This window comes from Galeopterus variegatus, unplaced genomic scaffold (assembly GCF_000696425.1).
Source record: "Galeopterus variegatus unplaced genomic scaffold, G_variegatus-3.0.2 Scaffold613, whole genome shotgun sequence".
Lineage (NCBI taxonomy): Eukaryota > Metazoa > Chordata > Mammalia > Dermoptera > Cynocephalidae > Galeopterus > Galeopterus variegatus.
The window spans coordinates 342,615-359,959 of NW_007726724.1; the positions used below are offsets into that span (position 1 = coordinate 342,615).

At 51.3% G+C, this 17,345-nt stretch overlaps 1 protein-coding gene across 1 annotated transcript in view; it reads left to right on the forward strand.

Annotated features, from left to right (window-relative positions):
• LOC103588751 (mitotic spindle assembly checkpoint protein MAD1-like) overlaps positions 1-17,345 on the forward strand; it is a 402,917-nt gene that overhangs the window by 307,680 nt on the left and 77,892 nt on the right. The window contains exon 8 of the mRNA XM_008570554.1: positions 10,078-10,268. Within this exon, the coding sequence (XP_008568776.1) occupies positions 10,078-10,268 (191 nt within the window). The remainder of the gene's footprint in view (positions 1-10,077; positions 10,269-17,345) is intronic.

Below are 17,345 nucleotides of genomic sequence, written 5' to 3' on the forward strand. Positions count from 1 at the left end.
TACAGCCTGTATTTTTGTATCTAGCCAGACTATCAACAGTCATGAAGGTGGAGTAAAGATGTTTTCAGATGCAGCATTTAAGATCACATCCCCTCTTGCACATTGCTTCTCAGGAAGCTGCTGGAGGACACGTTCCTGGGGTTCTGGGAGGTAAGCAGCTGGCCCCGGTTTCAACTGGAGCAGTGCTGAGACAGAGTTGGGGAGGCCTGTCACCCCAGAACCCTGTCCTTCTAACTTATCGTGCCCAGGAGAGCCAGCCTGGGCCCATAGCTGCTGAGATTTTCATGACCACGTGTAGATGAACTTCTTGTCTTGTAGCCCAGGTCAGCTGAGAATGTTCATCTCACCCCTGCAGAGGTGACTCTGCTGTGCCTCATCCTGAGAGCTGGTGGGCCACACTGGGCCCCGCAGTAGCATACACAGTACACCCACCACCATCCACACCCCAGCTCTGCCGGAGCCTGGGGCGGCAAGCACCCTGTGTCTCTGGAAGTCTGAATCCAGGACACACTTGGTTTATCATGTTGCCTGGACAGCACTGCCCCTTCCTTACACACCTGGGCTAAGGCATGCTGCTCAGATTTCACATTAATCACTTTCACATCCATGTGTGGCTAAGCAGTTGTTGATAATATGAGATGTTTTATTGAGAATAGAATATTATTTCTAAGAGGGTTTCGACCTACATTGTCTTACTGATCCAGTTAGGCAGGTGCTGTTGCCCCCACTGTACAGATGAGAAAAAGGAGGTTGGAAAGACGAGATAAGGTATCCAAAAACACACAGCCAGGTTTGGTGGAGCCAAGACGCACACCCTTCTTTTTGGCCACTTGGCATCATCAGTGAGGCCAGGCAGATGCCAAGTTTAGAAACAGCTGCCTGACTCAGCCTGGGCTTACAGGGCTACTCTTTTTAATGGTGAAATATTAGGTCTTTTTTGTGGGCTTTTTAAAGCCCAAAAAGCCTGGAATTGGTTAAGTGTATTTTGTTCACTTTTCAGAAAGAAAAATGGCTCTGTCCTGAGTCCCCAAAGGAAAATTTCAAAGCTGCTTCCAGTTCCTAAGCAGAGTTGCTGCAGGAGCTGGGACTGCCAGCTTTGGATGGGTCAGCCATGGCAGGCCTTGGTCCTCGGCCAGCTCCAAGTTGCTTTTCCCTCTGTGCTGCCGTGACTTGGGCTGGTCCTTACCCCTCTCCAGTTTCTCTCACTGTGGCATCTGCGCAAGGTTGGGGGCAGGGGGTAGGAAGGATGGGGTGTGAGGAGGATGGAGGGGCTGTGAGCTGCTCCTGTAACCATTGGACCTTCCTTGGCCACAGCAAGAATGGGCCTGAGTGAGCAGTAGCAGGGCCTGCTTCCTGCCTGCCTTGATTCCAAGGTTTTTTCTTCCTTAGGCCATAAGGAAGCTCCTCTTGCTGGTTTTTCCTCCCTAGCTCCACTGGGGTGTGGGTTGCTCCCAATTATGTTTAGATTTTTTTTCTCATAAGTATATACATAGTAAAAAATCAAGTGCTGCCACAGACTTACCAGAAAGCATGTGGTGTCCCCTTCTCTGCTCCCCCACACCCCTTTCTTCTGTATTCCCCTTCCTGTGTCTAAGTGAGTGTGCCGTACTGCCATTGGCTCTTCAGCAGAAGCAAAGCTTTAGTTTTCTTATACCAACATGGACAGGCATGCACACTCACACTTCCTGTCCCCTCACTCTCTATATGACTATGTCACAATTTTGGTTGAATCAATGTGGAATATTTGCAGTACTGTGACTTTGTAGGTATATTTTACACCTGACATACCTGGTGTCCTATAGTCACATTGGTTCTCTTTCCTATCTGATATTTGGGGGTGGGGGTCCCAGACTTACTGTGTACCTCACTCTTCCATTTGCTCAGTTTTCCATGCCAACATGTCTGATTCCTTCTGAAACTCTCTGGTGGAGCCCTCAGGCTCCTCTCAGTACTGCAAGACAAAGCAGGCATCCATCAGCTCTGCCCTGGATTTCTTTTTCTTGGCCATGTCTTCTTGGGGCCCCATCTCCAGGCTCAGAATTGATCCTGCTCTGATTGGGGTTGTGTAGGCTCTTGGCACCTCACACTGAGGTGAGATTGTCTGCCCCAGACTCGACTGGCACCTGGAGGGAGTGTCCCATTCTAGACAGGGGCTCTGTTCCTGCAGAATTATGCAGGCATTCTTCATTGATCTGTCTCTGAGTGTTGTTACTGAGAATCACAACCCCACTTGGATTCCCCAGTCTTTGGGGATTTTTTATTTTCCCTCTGGAGGCGTTAGCTTTTTCTCCTTGTGCATCATGTTCTGAGTGTCCTAGTGCTCTGCTAGGCGTTCAGTGAAACCTGTTCAACCTGGAAATACACATCCTTTAGTTCTGGATGTCTTTCTTGTATGATCTCACTGATAAGTTCCTCTTTCCTATGTTCTACAATGTCCTTTTGTGAAATTCCTGTTAGTTGGATATTGGGGCTTCCAGAATCTCTTGTTTTATCATTTTTTTTTTTTTTTTTTTACTATTTTCTATCTTTGATTTTTTTTTGGAGGGGCACCTCTGGGAGGTTTCTTCCACTTTATCTTTTAGTCTTATTGAGTTGTTTCATGTCCATGATAGTATTTTTAAGTTTTCAATAGTTATTGTTCTTTTTAATAGCATCCTGTTCTATGTGGGGTATAGAATTTTTTCTCTCCTTCCAATGGTCTAGAAGTTGGTTGCTGCTGCTGTTGTTTTTAATGTTTTCTCTTCCTCCAAGTTTTTTTTTTTTTTTTCTATTTGTTTCTTTTTTTCATGTTAGAAGTTTCCTCCACAGTCTGGTGATTCCTTATTATTTGTTTCTCTTTTGGAGGAAGGCACATAACATCTGACTGGGCATCCTCAAGAGGAGGGTGCCCTGCCCGGATCCCCCTTCAAGGGAGGACTTGCTGCCAGCTACCCGGAGTGTGGTGAGAGAAGCCTCCAGCTGTTGGCCCTCCTGTCACTGGTGTCACACCCTCTCTGGTGACCAAGCAGGAGGGTGTGAGACCTAGCCAGCCTGTAGCTCCTGGTAACTCCCACCAAGTCCATGGGGCGTGTGGGCTGCACTGTAGTTAGCAATATTCCTGTAGAGACCCTGCTCCCACCCCTTCCTGTTGCAGGCATTGATTCCTAGTGAACACCTTGTAGGTCAGCTTCTCAGGAAGCAAGCTACTGAGCTGGAGATGGGGGCAGTAGCTGGATGGATCACACAGGGCTCTCTCGCCGCTTCTTTGTGGGTGTGAGCCTGGTGCCGCCTTCTGGAGCCAGCAGTGGTGGTGCGAGTGCTTAGCCTTCCCAGGCATGCCTGCTCTTATTCATCCCGTTTTCTGTTTGGCACATCACTCCTTCCTTCAGCTCAACCTGATGTCTGAGCCTGTCTGACTCAACATCCCTGAGATGAACTCATATCTCCTTTCTGGGAGGTCCGTGCTGTCACCTGGGAGAACACCGAGGAGGAACAGTGGACGCCTCTTGTGCAGACCCTCAGACCCCGATGATGCCTTGCTGGGTCTCAGGGTGCCTGATCCCTGCCTTGTGCCAAAATTAACTTGGTCACGTTAATTTTCTGTGTTGGAATTTGCCCCCCTCCACATCAGAGAGAGTGAGGTCCCTGCCCTCCCAGGTCAGTGTCCACTCATCCATCTGCTTTTCACCTTCTGCAAAGGTGTCTGTGCCTCCTGTCTGCTGCTGCCTCCTTTCCCTTTCACTGTCATGTGTGTGCCTTCCTTCCTCCTTCACTGTCGTTTCAGAGCATTTCAGGAGGGAACGAGCATATGCACGGATGTTCAGGGATAAACACGTTTTCCAGGATCAATATGTACATTTAAAATATATATATGTTCAAGGGTGAGCACAGAGGTTCAGGATAAAAACACAGAGGTCCATTCACAATGTCTAAAGGGAAGCCCCCCATATGTGTGCTTACTCTTGGTTAAACTGACTTGAAAGCTTTTCTAGGGGTTGTAATTCAGTGTTTTAGGCAGAAATGGCAGTTTCACTTATTTATTCATTCTGTACCCCTCACTGAGCCTTGTCCTGCGTTGCAGGCACACTAGTGACACAAAGACCTGGTCCTGGCCTCCACTGAGCTTATCGTCTACTAGAGGAAACAAGCATTCAGCAAAGGTTTTTTAAGAAAGCCACTCTAGAGCCAGCCTGTGGCTCACTTGGTAGAATGTGGTGCTGATAAGACCAAGGCCACAGGTTTGGGTCCCTATATAGGGATGGCCGGTTAGCTCACTTGGGAGAGCGTGGTGCGGACAATGCCAAATCAAGGGTTAAGATCCCCTTACTGGTCATCTTTTAAAAAAAAAAAGAAAGCCACACTATTAGCAGGTTGATCCATATTGTGAAGGCGAATGGAGTACACACTGAGAACACATAACAAGAGGCTGAAGTGGTTTTAAAGCTGGGTTGTACAGGAGTTAGCTAAGAAAAGGACAGCATAGTACAGGCATGTGTAAAGGCCCTGGGGGTGGTGGAGCTTAGAATTCTGTCCAAATGACTGGGGACCCTCAGGAAGGACTGGACCTGGACATGGGTGAGACGGAGGAGTGAGCCCAGAGAACAGATCACCTGACCTGACCACCCTGCACCAGGGCTGCCCAGAGCTCAGTGGCCAAAGCAGGGAGACCTCAGGTCCTACGGAAGCAGTATGGTTTGGGGTCTTCACTCTGTGGGGCTCTTTCCACGCTAGCTGCCTTGACTGTGAAAGGGGCAGAGTTCCCCACAGGGTAGCAGAACCACCACCGTGCCTGTGGACGGCAGATAGGTGCTTGGTAAATGGTAGTGAGGTGCTTTGGTTCTTATTAAAATCATTCTGGAATGGAGACGTGGGTCAGGCTGACCCTACTAATGGAGGCCCGTTCCTTGAGCAGTCTCGGGATGGAAATTGTGGAGCCAAGGCATACAAGCTGTGTGTTGCTGGAGGCCTCTTTCCCCTGCCGAAGGTGGGCTCAGGACCAGGGGCCTGGCCAGCTCACAGGCGGGTGCTATTGCAGAATAGGCAGCAAGACTGGAGCCCAGACCCAGGGACAGGGGCCTATCTCCACCCAGTGCTCCATCCAGCCCATCTGGAGTGGACCTCCAGTCAGCCTGGCTTGGCTCAGGTGCAGCTCAGGCCCCGGGGAAGGAGGGAAGTGGACAATCATCCCCAGGCTGCTCCCCTGAGAGCCAATTTGCATCTTTGAAAGCATTCTGCCACCTGTCTTGTCTGCATGTGCTTCTTAACACTCTGGGGAATAAAAATGGTTTAGAGAAAAGTGCTAGGTGTTTCCTTTTTTCTCCTTCTGAAAGGCCTGAACCCCAGAATCTCCACCTCAGAGTGGGGGCGGCAGGCCTGTGGGTGTGACCGAAAGTGAAGATGCTGCTTTCCCTGTGAGCAGTCTGTTCGGGGAGTGAGTGTGGGGATGAGGAGTGAAGAGATCTTTCCATCACTGCCACCCCCATCTCCTGCCCTTTCGCCTGAAAACTGATAAGAAGGAAATGGAATCACCATAGTGCATGCACTTGGAGTGAAACAGAGGCCCGGCCGGGTGCTGCTGACCAGTGAAGCTGCACGCTGCAGGCGGCTGTGGGATGCAGCTTCTTCCTTCTGGTCGATTCTCCCTATCTGCGTCTCTGTGTCTGCCTGCCTCTCACTTGCTCTACCTGCCCCTCCAGTGTAAAGCATTCTCCACATTTCAGGCTGTGAACTTGCTCTCTAGAGACTTGTGCCCATAAATGCTCCTTCATCCTGACATCTCTGCTCTCAGGAGTAAAACCACTCTACTCTGTTCCCTGCTAGCCTTTATATAATAGAGTGCAATTTTATTTTTATTCTGTGTCCTTCCCACAGAACCTTTCACAGCTGCCTTCTGTGATTCCACGAGGAGCCAGGTGTTGGGCTGAGATGCTGGAGGGAGTGTCAGGTCAGAGCTAGCATATGGCCACCTGGATAAGTCTGAAGACGCCAGTGGCCTGGGCTGAGCCCACATACGAGGGCTGAGAGCAGATGACACTTCTTGGAAGTCCAGGCCTGCCATGACCCTCTGACATGCCATCCCCAGCCTCACAGCCGCCACCCACCCCATACCTGGAGCTGGGTTCTGGGCAAGTGATCACATCACTCTCTTCAGACCCTTGCTTCCCTGATGCCACCCGCCTGCCTGCCACACTCCTCCCTCTCCACGTACTTGCTGGAAGCCCGCTAGTGCCAGGTTTCTATGAAAGCCAGCAGCAGGAGCCTCGGAGAAGGTGCCAGTGCTTGTGGCTGTATGAGGAGGGGCCACATTGTCGGGCCGGGAGGTGGCTGTGCAGGAAGAGGGAGGAATCCAGGGAAGGCCATTTCCCCTGGTCAGCATGGCTGCAGTTCAGGATTCAAAGGGCAGGGAAGGCCAGAGATGGGTCGAGGGTGAGTCTGGGCCAGGGTTTGAAGGTTCTCAGCTCCCTCCTTACAGAGTGTGCACCTGAGTCTAGGGCTGGCCCTGGTGGGTGGCAGGGGAAGGATGGAGAGCCCTTGGCTGGGACACCCCAGAGAACGGGGCTGCCGGTACCCCAGGACCTTTGTCCCAGAGCATCAGTGGCACCACCCGCAACACAGTGGAGTGGCCATGGATATGCACATAGCAGGCGAGGTCTGCTATGGAGTTAGAGGGGGCCCAGGAGCTCTCTGTAGCTTTCAGCAGACCCTGACAAGCAACCTGGGCCACTCTGTTGACTCTGCCCACGTGTTGTCACCAGCAGGTCAGGCCTGAGAATGGCCTAAGGAACACCTTCTCAGTTGCAGAAATGGGGTAGGGTGGGCTGCAGAGCTGGTCACCACAGACCCAAAGTCTGTGGCCTCTTGGCTTCCAGGGCCCCTGAAAGGGGCTTGTCCCAGAGGCCTGCATCCAGGGCCACAGAACCCAGCCCAGCAGAAGCCTCAGCTCCCAGCTCACTTGGGAAAAAGGATACATGAAAGCAACTGGCAAAAAGCAATGGCATTTCTAAGGCAGAAAACCCATCTTTTATTTATTTAATCCAAGCCATTGTGTAAATTGTTCATTCACGTTTGTGTAAGCAATTGAACTACATGAATAATGGGGGAAGTTAAAACATTGTTTCTGTGTGCCCCAAATCAAGTGGTTAGCCACAGGTTTCCTTTCCTGAACTCATTCTGTTAAGCAGGGCTTACCTGAAAGCTGGACCCCCTGCCCTGGACCAGGCAGATTGGGGTAAGGTCCACTCCAAGCCCCCATGTTTTTACCTGTCAAAGGGCGGTAGACCCACCTGGCAGCAGTGGCTTGTGAGTGCCTGGCTAGTGGCAGGTGCCCAGAGTGTGCCCCCAAGAGCAAGGGCAGTGGCACCTACTCCTCCAAGACAATGGCAGGTGGCAGCCTTGCCCCTGAGAGAGGAGGCACCCCTCGTTCACCTTCCTTGCCCTGGGACTCCATACTGGCCCACTGTGCAAACCTGAGCCCTGTCTGCTTCCAGAGGTCTGTGAAGTACACAGAAGGCAGCTTTGATGTCTGTGGGGAAAGGGGGCTATTTCCATCTCCAAGGTCAGGCAGCATTTATTACCAAAATTTAATTTTTCCCATTGGACACCTGAGATATATTAAAGGCAATGTGGTGTCTGATGGGATAAAATATCACCTCTGAAGTGTGGTCAGTGAATTTTTCCTTCTGCTGATGGCTCCATCTTAGGGAGGATTGGTTGAGAGACACTGGGAAGAATATTGAGGTCAGAGCTGCCAATTAACCTTTTGATTCCATAGTCTGATTACTCCATTAATCAAGAGCCTGAGCCTGCGTCCTGATGGAGAGGCTCTCGGCTGTGGAATAACAGTGTCCGCCAGGGTTATCTGCACCTGTGATGAATGGAGGAGCAGGCCAGGCCAGGGCAAGTGGCCAGGCAGGGCAGATGTTGACATCCCACAGGTAGACGGATGTCGCATGTGGCCTTTCTGCTGGATTTTGTATGGGCCTGGCCAGGCCACACGTCCAGAACTCGTAGAGGCAGTAAGGTTGTCAACAGCCCCACTCATGCCCTCCCTTGTGGCTAAGTGGTTGATCTCTTTGAGCCTTGGTTTCCCTGTTTGTGAGATGGGGAACGTGTTCATACCTGCATCACAGTGATATGACGGTGACAGGAGCTTGTGCTGGGACATGGCGTGATGCCCACAGCCTCACGCCGTAAATGGATGGCCGGCCTCCAAGGCATGATCCAGCCTAATCCTTGTGACAGCATCTGAAGGCAGCTACATTCCAGTGTCCCTATTTCAGACAAAGACCCCAGGAGACAGGGTATGGGGCTGGGTTCAGGGCTGTAGGTGGGGAGGTGGCAGAGCCAGGATGGGGGTCTCTATTTTGTTTGCTACTCTCCCAGGCTCTGTTTTCCACTTGGCTCTCTCTTCCCATCCCTGCTCACCTCCTCCAGGAAGCAAGCCTGACTGCTTCAGCCCACCTTAAACTGCCCCGAGTCTCAGAGGGCCGTGGTGCATGAGCTCATTCCACTCTCTCGGCGGTCCCCTCGTCTCTCTGCTTCCGTGAACTAGCCAACAGGTTCTTGGACTGGCACCTTTTCTCTCCCACTTCTCCCGTAGTGGGCTCTGGAGGGACCCCACGCTGGTCCCAGTCTGATGGAACCCCCTAGTCTTCAGGGCCAGCCTTTCCCCTTTCAGGGACTGGATCCTCAGATGAGAATCCTCTGTCCATCCCTGACCACCTGGCCATGGCCGACTGTAACCTGCCCTCTCTCGGCCCAGCCAGGGAGCTGGCTGTCCCTGTGCCTGGATATGGATGCCCACAGTGGCCCTTGGTTCAGCCTGAGGAAAAGGGACTCTTGTCTCTGTTAAAGTGGAAGGAGGCTGGTGGCTGGCCCAGCTCACACAGCTGGCACAGTAGGGCAGGACTCAAACCTGTTCTGACAAACTCCAGGGCCTGGAGTTTTTCCATAGTCCTCTTGGTCAACTGGGCTCCCATCCTCACCTGGGGCAATCCCATCGTCAGCTGCTGACAGGACCACCCACAAGCATCCAGCTTAGCGGAGGGCTACAGGCACACTTAAGTGGAGCCAGTCTCGATAATTAATGGGGGGATAAATCGAGGTTTAATTACTGGAAGGCACCTTGAGTGAAAGATTTATGATAATTGTGTATCCTCCTGATGTCTTTGCGCAGATGGCTTTTCTCCAAGCAGCAGTAACCATGGCATGTGGGAGCGGCTGGGACAGTGGCGGGGGAGTTGCCTCTCATGGTCCACTTAGAGCCCCATGGGGATTGGAGGTAGCCCAGGCAAGCCTGACTTCCTTCTTTCAGCTCAGCCGGGGAACCCACCCAGACACCCCTGCCGAGGGAGCCCTCTTCACCTCTTCACTTCACTTGTAGTGGCCAGCAGGTGGAAATCCCCCCAGGGTAATATGAACCCAAATCTCCAGATGGCTTCCTCCTCACATCCCTGTTTCTTGGTACTTGCCACGTGCCAAGTGCTATGCTGGACTTGTATGGGGCAGGTGTTTGACTCCCAGCAGGGACTCAGGCTGCAGCCTGGGAATTCCCATGCTTCTTCCTCCAGAACATTCTTGCCTGGAATCTGCTGGCGAGTTCAACCCCCAACTCATAACCAACCCCTATCGCTTGCTAACAGTGATTTGAGGTGGTTTTAGATATTGCCCATTTCCATTCTACCAGCCAAGAGCTGGTCCTTTTGAAAGAAACCCACCTAGACATAGAATCTGGAGCTGAGAGCCGGGTAGGTATCTGGTTTCAACATCTGGCTTGCTGAATTACTATTTGCTTTCAGAGTTACAATTTTTAATATAATAATAACTTTATAATTATTACCTCCAGAAGGTCAGACTGTTTATCAGCTTTTCCTTTTCATTCAGATTTCGTTAAGCACACACATCAAGGCTTGCTACTGTGGCACGCTGGCCCTCATCTGTCCCCAGGGCAGTGACAACCAGCAATTGGACTCTGTCTTATTCTTACCACCTGCTGCCTTCTGTGTCCTGCTCCTTCTGTGGTCTTATAGACCTGGAGCTGTCCCTGGGTCTCCAGGCTGGTGGAGAGCTCACCCGTCTCCCTGCTTCCCTCCCTCACAGAGCTGAGGAAGCAGGTGGAAAGTGCTGAGCTGAAGAACCAGAGGCTGAAGGAGGTCTTCCAGACCAAAATCCAGGAGTTCCGCAAAGTGTGCTACACGCTGACAGGCTACCAGATAGACATCACCACGGAGAACCAGTACCGGCTGACCTCCCTGTATGCTGAGCACAAGACCGACTGCCTCATCTTCAAGGTAGGCCTTTGCTGACTTGGCCATGGCCCTGTTCTCCTAATTGGAAGGAAATCAAACAATTAGCCCTCGGTCAATGAACACATTTCGGCTGGAGCAGGCTCATGTCACGAAGGTGTGACAGCCAGGACGGGAGGGAGAAGTGCTGGTCCACAAAGTTTCTTGACCCTGGGCCACCTTCATGTGACTCTTCCGTCCTGGACCTCCTGGGTAAGGAAGGTGCTGGGCTGCTCCCTGCTGACTTCTTTGTTCACATGTGCCCTCTGCACATCACTATGTGGGCTCCATCCCTGTGAGGGCTGAGGGCATCAGTGCATGAGTTAGTTTGTCCACAGTCAGCACCTGTGGAGGGCCAAAGTGATTGTGTGAAAGTCTGTGTGGGGCCAAGGTGGACAGGGCACCCTCCAAGCTGCCAGACTGTGCAGTCATTGTGAAGTGTGGTAGACAGGAGGAAAGGAGAGCAAGCAGTACCTCTGTGCTAGTCAGTGAGCAGACTGAGTGTGCACTTTTAAAAGTTTGCTAGAGAAGCCAGGGCTGGTGTCCACAGGCAGCCGGGGCCTGTGTCTGCAAGCAAAGGGGATTATGCCGAGGTATGAACTGCTTTGCCTGTGTGTGCTCCCTGCACAGTGCTGGCCTGTGATGGGGTAGGGATTGGGGCTCCCCAAGGAGGGGCTCCTGTCGCTGACCCAGGAGCTGCATAACTGGGTGGGACTGTGCATGCGATGTGACCATGGAGGCCTCCAGGTTTCTGGGCAAGGACAGTCATGGGGATGAAGAGTCTTGGGGACGAGTAGGTTCTAGTAGCAGAAGTAGGGGTGTTACCATGTTGACTGTAACAGTAGAGGTGGCCCCACATGGACATCAAGCATGGAAATCTGGGGTGACAAAGGCCCTGGTGATCCAATCTCCTGTTCATGAAGATGGTATCATGGTCCCAGTATGGCACATGGTCCCAGTGTGGTGCCCAGCTGCCTCAGGAGGGTTTGACAGGGCAGTGACTGTGGAAAGTTAGTTCAGGAGAAACTGGCTCCAGTTAGGACAGCCAGGGTGTGGAATGAGCCATCTCACCACGTGCAGCCTGCCTGTCATGGCACATCTTTATAGAAACAAAGAACCAACTTTCATTTGTATAAAAAGCCATACCCAGTGTGGCCTACCCATTTTGAGCAGAATTTAATAGTAAACGAATCATTGCCTCTCTTGTTCAATCTTACTCAGCCTGGCAGCTCACTCTCCACACTTCCCGTGTGTCCCCTCACGCGCGACCTCAGGGGCATCTTGGGCGTGTGCTGTGTCCTCTGCAGCTTCACAGCATCTCTTCTAGACTCTCTCAGGCTTCTCAGATCACGTTCACCCATTTTTACACTTCCTGAAACTCTCAATCCTTTGAATAAGTAAATAAAATATTCAAACTCTCAAAGTCTTTAAATAAATAAGCTATCAGAAATGTACTTCTTCACGTTTGTATAATTCTGTATACTTTTGAATAATTCAGGATCTTTGATAGATGTTTAATTTAATACATTGTAGAAATTCCATGTTTTTTAAAAAAGATTAGGTAAATAAAGGTGTACTTAGGAACAGTCACTATTTAACATCACCTGTCATATCAACATTTATAAATTAAGAGGCATAGTTTTCGCTGGATTCTTGCATATTCTTTAGCTGAAGTGATTGATCTTATGAAAACTACCTCCAGTGAAACCATGAGAAAACATTTCAAAGTATTTTGTATTTATAGATTGTTGAAAATACAGAAAATGCAAAAGAAGAAAACCATTCACTTATAAATCAGGTGTCACCATGGCGAGAGGTGGCTGATGAGGGGCTGTGTCACCCTGATGAGAGGTCACTTGTGAGGTGGCCCCTGATGAGAGAGGCTGTGTCACCATGGTGGGAGGTGACCTGGTGACGGGGCTGTGTCACCCTGATTAGAGGTAGCCAGTGAGGGGCTGTGTGGCCGTGATGGGTAGTGGTCTGGTGAGGGCCACGTGTTGCCCTGACTGGAAATGGCCTGGTGAGGGGCTTGTCACCATGACATGTGGTGGCCTGGTGAGGGGCTGTGTCGACGTGACCTCAGGCAGGAGGCTGGGTTTGGGGACTGGTCTCAGTGGAGCAGGGGCACCAGTAGTCCCGTGTCCCCTCAGCCAGCCCACTGATTTAGAAACTGCTCCTTGTAGATGTTTTGATTCAGGGGCAGCTGTCTCTCTGCAGTGAGGCTGAGGTAGTCTCGAGGGACAGTGGTGGGACCTCCGCCTCACTGCCCTGCAGACAACAGTGAGGTTTATGAACAGCTCAGTGAGGGACCAAGAGGCCACTGCTTCCCCACTGCTCAGCTCCTGGTTCTTGAAATGCTTTTTGCTCCATTTTTCTCCAGAGCTTCCTTTCACGGCCTGCTCATCTGGCCTCAGCCTGCCCCTCTGCCACCTCCTTCTCCTGGTACCTGGGCTCTGTCCTGCCCAACCCACCTCTGTTTAGTGCCCTAGCCGCACGCCGCACCTCCCCGCTTATGCCATTCTTCCTCCCTGGACGGCCCCAAGCCCTCTTCACCTTACTGCATCCTGTGCAATTGACAAGGCTATGTGTATAATCCCACGCTGACTGAAGAGCACTTTAACAAGGGGCTGACGCTGGGCAGCATGTCACCTAACTTCTCTGAGTCTCAGTTTCCTCATCTGTCAAGTGGAAATAATTATAGGCTCCTCCTCACAGGGTAGTAGAAGATGATACTCATGAGGTGGAACCTGGGGAGGTTCGTGTCTGCTGGTCCAGCCCCAGCCCACATACATGCCCCTACCTCTTCCTGAGCTGTGATGGTGCAGCCTCTGCTGACACCAGGGTCTACCTGCCGCTCCTGCAAAGCTGCACAATAGCTCTCCCCATGTTCACTCCTGCTCTCATGCCTCGGGGATACTCTCCAGTTGCCTGAACCTCTCCTTCAGGGAGCCAGCTGGGTTGGGCTGTCCCTCAATGTGGAACCCAGCAGGACACATGGTGAGGAGACCCGTGTCTGTGCCTTGCTGGGCTCCTGGCCTTCCCCACCTGTAGCCTTTTCTTTGTGCCTCCACAGACAGAAAGCACGAGGCCTCCAGGAGTGGCCTAAAGTGTCGTGGTCGCTGCAGACCTCCTGGACAGCCGCATTCCTTCAAGGCCTCTGTTGTGCCTGTCTCCTCTCTGTGGACTGATTCTTTTTTGATCCTCCTTGGAGCTTCTCCCCTTTGGTGGGGCTATCAGCTTCCTGGAGAAACCTCCCACTTGAGTACTGGGAAGATAGTTTTGGGGTTGTCAAGCCTTCTGACAAGAAATCTCTAACCAGGAGATCAGAAATGCCACCTATCCCATCTATTGTCTTTGTCCACACACATCCCCCCATACACTAAGCTCAGGGATAGGAGGAACTGTCCAGTGCCTTTCATGGTGGCCCCTCATCTGCCAGCTCAAGGTCTGGCCCATGGAGAGGGCACTTTGAAGATCTGCTGGACAGATGGATGGGTAGACTGATTCGGGGGGAGAGCAGAAGAGAAAAATAAGTGGTGAACAGACAGGTGGCAGACCCATCTTTGGGACCTTTGGGGCCAGGGCCTCATGCTGACACCTTCACTTGTAGACAGTCTCTGGCTTCTAGGTGGCAGTGGCCCTGGCCTTAGCATTGTCCAGAAGAGCCTGGGGCAGTACCAAGAACTGAGAGAGAAGTGAGAACCCTGAAGTTGTCTCATCCCTGGCAGCCCCTGACCCCGGTGTGCAGCCTTAGCCAGGTCTCTGTGCTCCTGTGGGACTCAGTTTCCCCATCTGTAATGAGTGTGGTCTAGATGCCCTCTGGGGGTCCATTTGACTTCTGAGTCCAGAGTGCTTCTCCAGGGAGCGTTCGTGGGGCTGTATGGAAGGGTCTCGATGTGAGCGGGCCGTCTACCGGGAGGAACGGCAGGAACACAGAGACCAGCAGAAGTCAGGGAGACAGGGTGGGGGCTGGCACACACAGATTCACGTGGATTGGGAATGATTGCACCAAGCCACAGCTCCTGGCCATTTCTGTTTATTTTATTTTCCCAAAAATGATTTTTCAGGCAGAAAGGAGGCTGAAGGCAGAGTTAGAAATAGCTGAGCCCTGTTTCCAGTTGAGCAGGTTCTGCAGATGTGTGCTGGGATAATTGAGGGTTTGTAGCTCAGTCCTACATTGCTCTGCTCAAGGAGAAAACATGGGCTTCCCAGCCCAGCCTGGGCCAAGCCTTTTGTTACTGCGTGGGTGGAGAGAACTGCCTGCCCCAGGGGCTGCCATGTGGGGGAAAGGCAAGAAATCTCAGCTCCAGCTTATCCCAGCAGGAGCCTGGCTGCCTTCCTGCTCCACTCCCTCCCAAGAGGAGAAATAGATCCCAAAGTCTTTAGAGTTTCCTTGGAAAGGCTTTGCCCTGCCCTGGCCCTGGAGGGAGGGAAGCCTGTTGAGTTGCTCAGGTGGGCTCCATCCACACAAGGGCTCACTTCAAGCTCCTCATCTCTGTCCATGCTGTACTCCCTCCCTGTGCTTCTCAAGGACTTTTCCCTCCCATGTCCTCCCCTTCTGAAGACACAGGGAAGGAAAGCTTCCTATTGTAAGAACGAGAAGTAGAATAACTAGGCCAAGGTCACACAGCAAATACAATTTGGAACAAAACTGTAAACTTCTGGTGCCTGTGAGAAGTGGTTGATTCTGCTGGGCTCCTCTTCTCTCCCTGCCTGGGACCTTCCCCGTGGCCCAGTGTAACTAGGGATGGATTCAGGATCAGAGGCACAAAGACAAACACAGATTCTGGAGTCAGACAAACCAGGCATGAATCCAGGTAGCCACTAACAATATGTGACTTCACTGAGGATCCTGAGTTTCCAAATCTGTACAACAGAATTGTAATAATATCTACTTAAGGAGTTTGTTGTGTGGAAGAGGGGAAAAGATATATATATGTAAATCTGTATGGCATGGCTGGGCCAGTACGTGGCTTGGGGTGAGTCCTCAGTAAGTGGTGACAGCCACAGATTTGTTCCTGTGGAGTAGCACAGCCTCCCACCTTCCCAGCTGTCTGAACCCAGCCGAGGGTCTCTCCCCATGGGTTCTGGGGCAGCAGAGTGAGCAGGGCACAGTGGCCAAGGGGCTCCACCATCTACCAACGGGAGGCTTTGGGCAGGTTGTGGAACCTCTCCATGTTCCTTCTCAGTAGCAGGAGCAGTGAAGCTTTAATACTGCCATGTGTTTTCTAGACGCAGTGCCCCGCGTGAAAGGTCTGACTGGCATGAGGGCAGCTTGCGGTATGGCCACAGTCATACGTTTCTGTGGCTCTGCTGCTGTGGGAGCACGTTAGTGGGACTTGAGCAGAAATTACCAAAGCTGACCCCCTCCTTGAGCCTTTTTGAGGGCTCAGGGCTGCTCCCTGCCCCGTCCCACACTGAGGGCTAGTGTCCATGGGCAGGCACTTCTTCAGTACCATGCCCAACTTTGATACAGTTGTGGCACTGTCTGTATTAGTTAGAACTCCAGCTGTCTTGCTTTTCCGGAAAGCTGATGAAGCCCCATAGTTCACACACGGAGCCAGAAGTGTGGGTGAGGAGGTGACTGGCTTCTCCTAACACACCTGCACACATAGTTCCGGAGCTGCTGAGAGCAGGCAGGTGTGCACACAGGAAGAGGAGCTAGGTGGTGTGGCTGAAACCCTGTACCAGGGCCCTAGCAGCACGGCCCATGCTTGGCACTCATGGTGGGCACTACTGGGTGGGCATGTCCTGTGTATCCCCAGCCCTGGAGATTCTGGTTCTTCTGAATGTCTGTATCTGTAGAACAGGTTATGGAAAGGCTGTCTGCATTGAGTTGTTCTGTTGCCTTTCTTTCCCTAAGCCCACCTCTTGGAGAAAGCGATGGTCTGTCTGCTGAAGCCCAGTGTGCATGGGATGATCTGGAGGCTCTACTTGGAGCTCTGCTCCCAGACTTCCAGACCCCAATACCTCAGAGCAGCAGCCAGACCCACCGACCTGGCACCCAGGACCCTGCATTGGTGGACCTATCTTTCTGTCCTCCCCTGCATGTGCCTCAAGCCCAGCCAGACACAGTGGCCACAGTCAGCTCCTTCCATGTTGTTTACACCAAGGGCCTGCAAATATCCTCTGCAAAGAGCCAGACAGGAAATCTCTTAGGTCTTGTGGGCCATAGTCTCTGTCAAAACTCAGCACCACTGCCACGGACAGTACATAACAGCAGAGTGACCGTGTTTCAGTAAAACTTTATAGCACTGAAGTTTAAATTTCATGTGATTTCGATATATCACAAACTATTATTTTTCTTTTCCTTTTTGAAATTAACTAAAATAACTATTTTTAGAACAGTTTTAGGTTTAAAGAATAATTGAGCAGAAGTACAGAGAGTTTCCATGTACTGCTCCCCTTACACACACACATACACAGTTTCTTGTATGGGGGTGGCACACTTGTTAAAATTAATGAACCAGTGCTGTCTTATTATTAACCATGAGCCCATAATCTGCATTAGGGTTTCCTCTTGGTGTTGTATGGATTTGGACAAATGTATAATGTCACGTATCCACCATTATAGTCGTAGAGTGTTTTCACTGCCCTAAAAATCCCCTGTGCTCCACCTCTTCATCCCTCATCAGCCCCCGCGTGACCCTGGCAACCACTGATCTTCTATTGTCTCCATTGATCTGCCTTTTCCAGAACATCATGTGGATGGAATCATACCATATGTAGCCTTTTCAGACTGTCTTCTTTCCCTTGTCAAAGTGCATTTAAGGTTCCTCCATGTCTTTTCATGGCTTGATAGCTCATTTCTTCTTAGCAGTGAGTAATATTCCATTATCTGGGTATACCACAGTTTATCCATTCACCTAAGGAGGTCATTTTGGTTTCCATTGGCAATTATGAATAAAACTGCTATAAACAGTTTTAAATTTTTTTCAACAGCTTAAAAAATGTAAAGTCATTCTTAGCTCATAGGCCACACAAAAACAGGCTTCTTACATAATTTGGCCCACAGTCCATGGCTTGCCTGCCACCTCTGACCCATGCTGCTCCTTCACCTAGAATGCCCTGTCTTCCATTTTG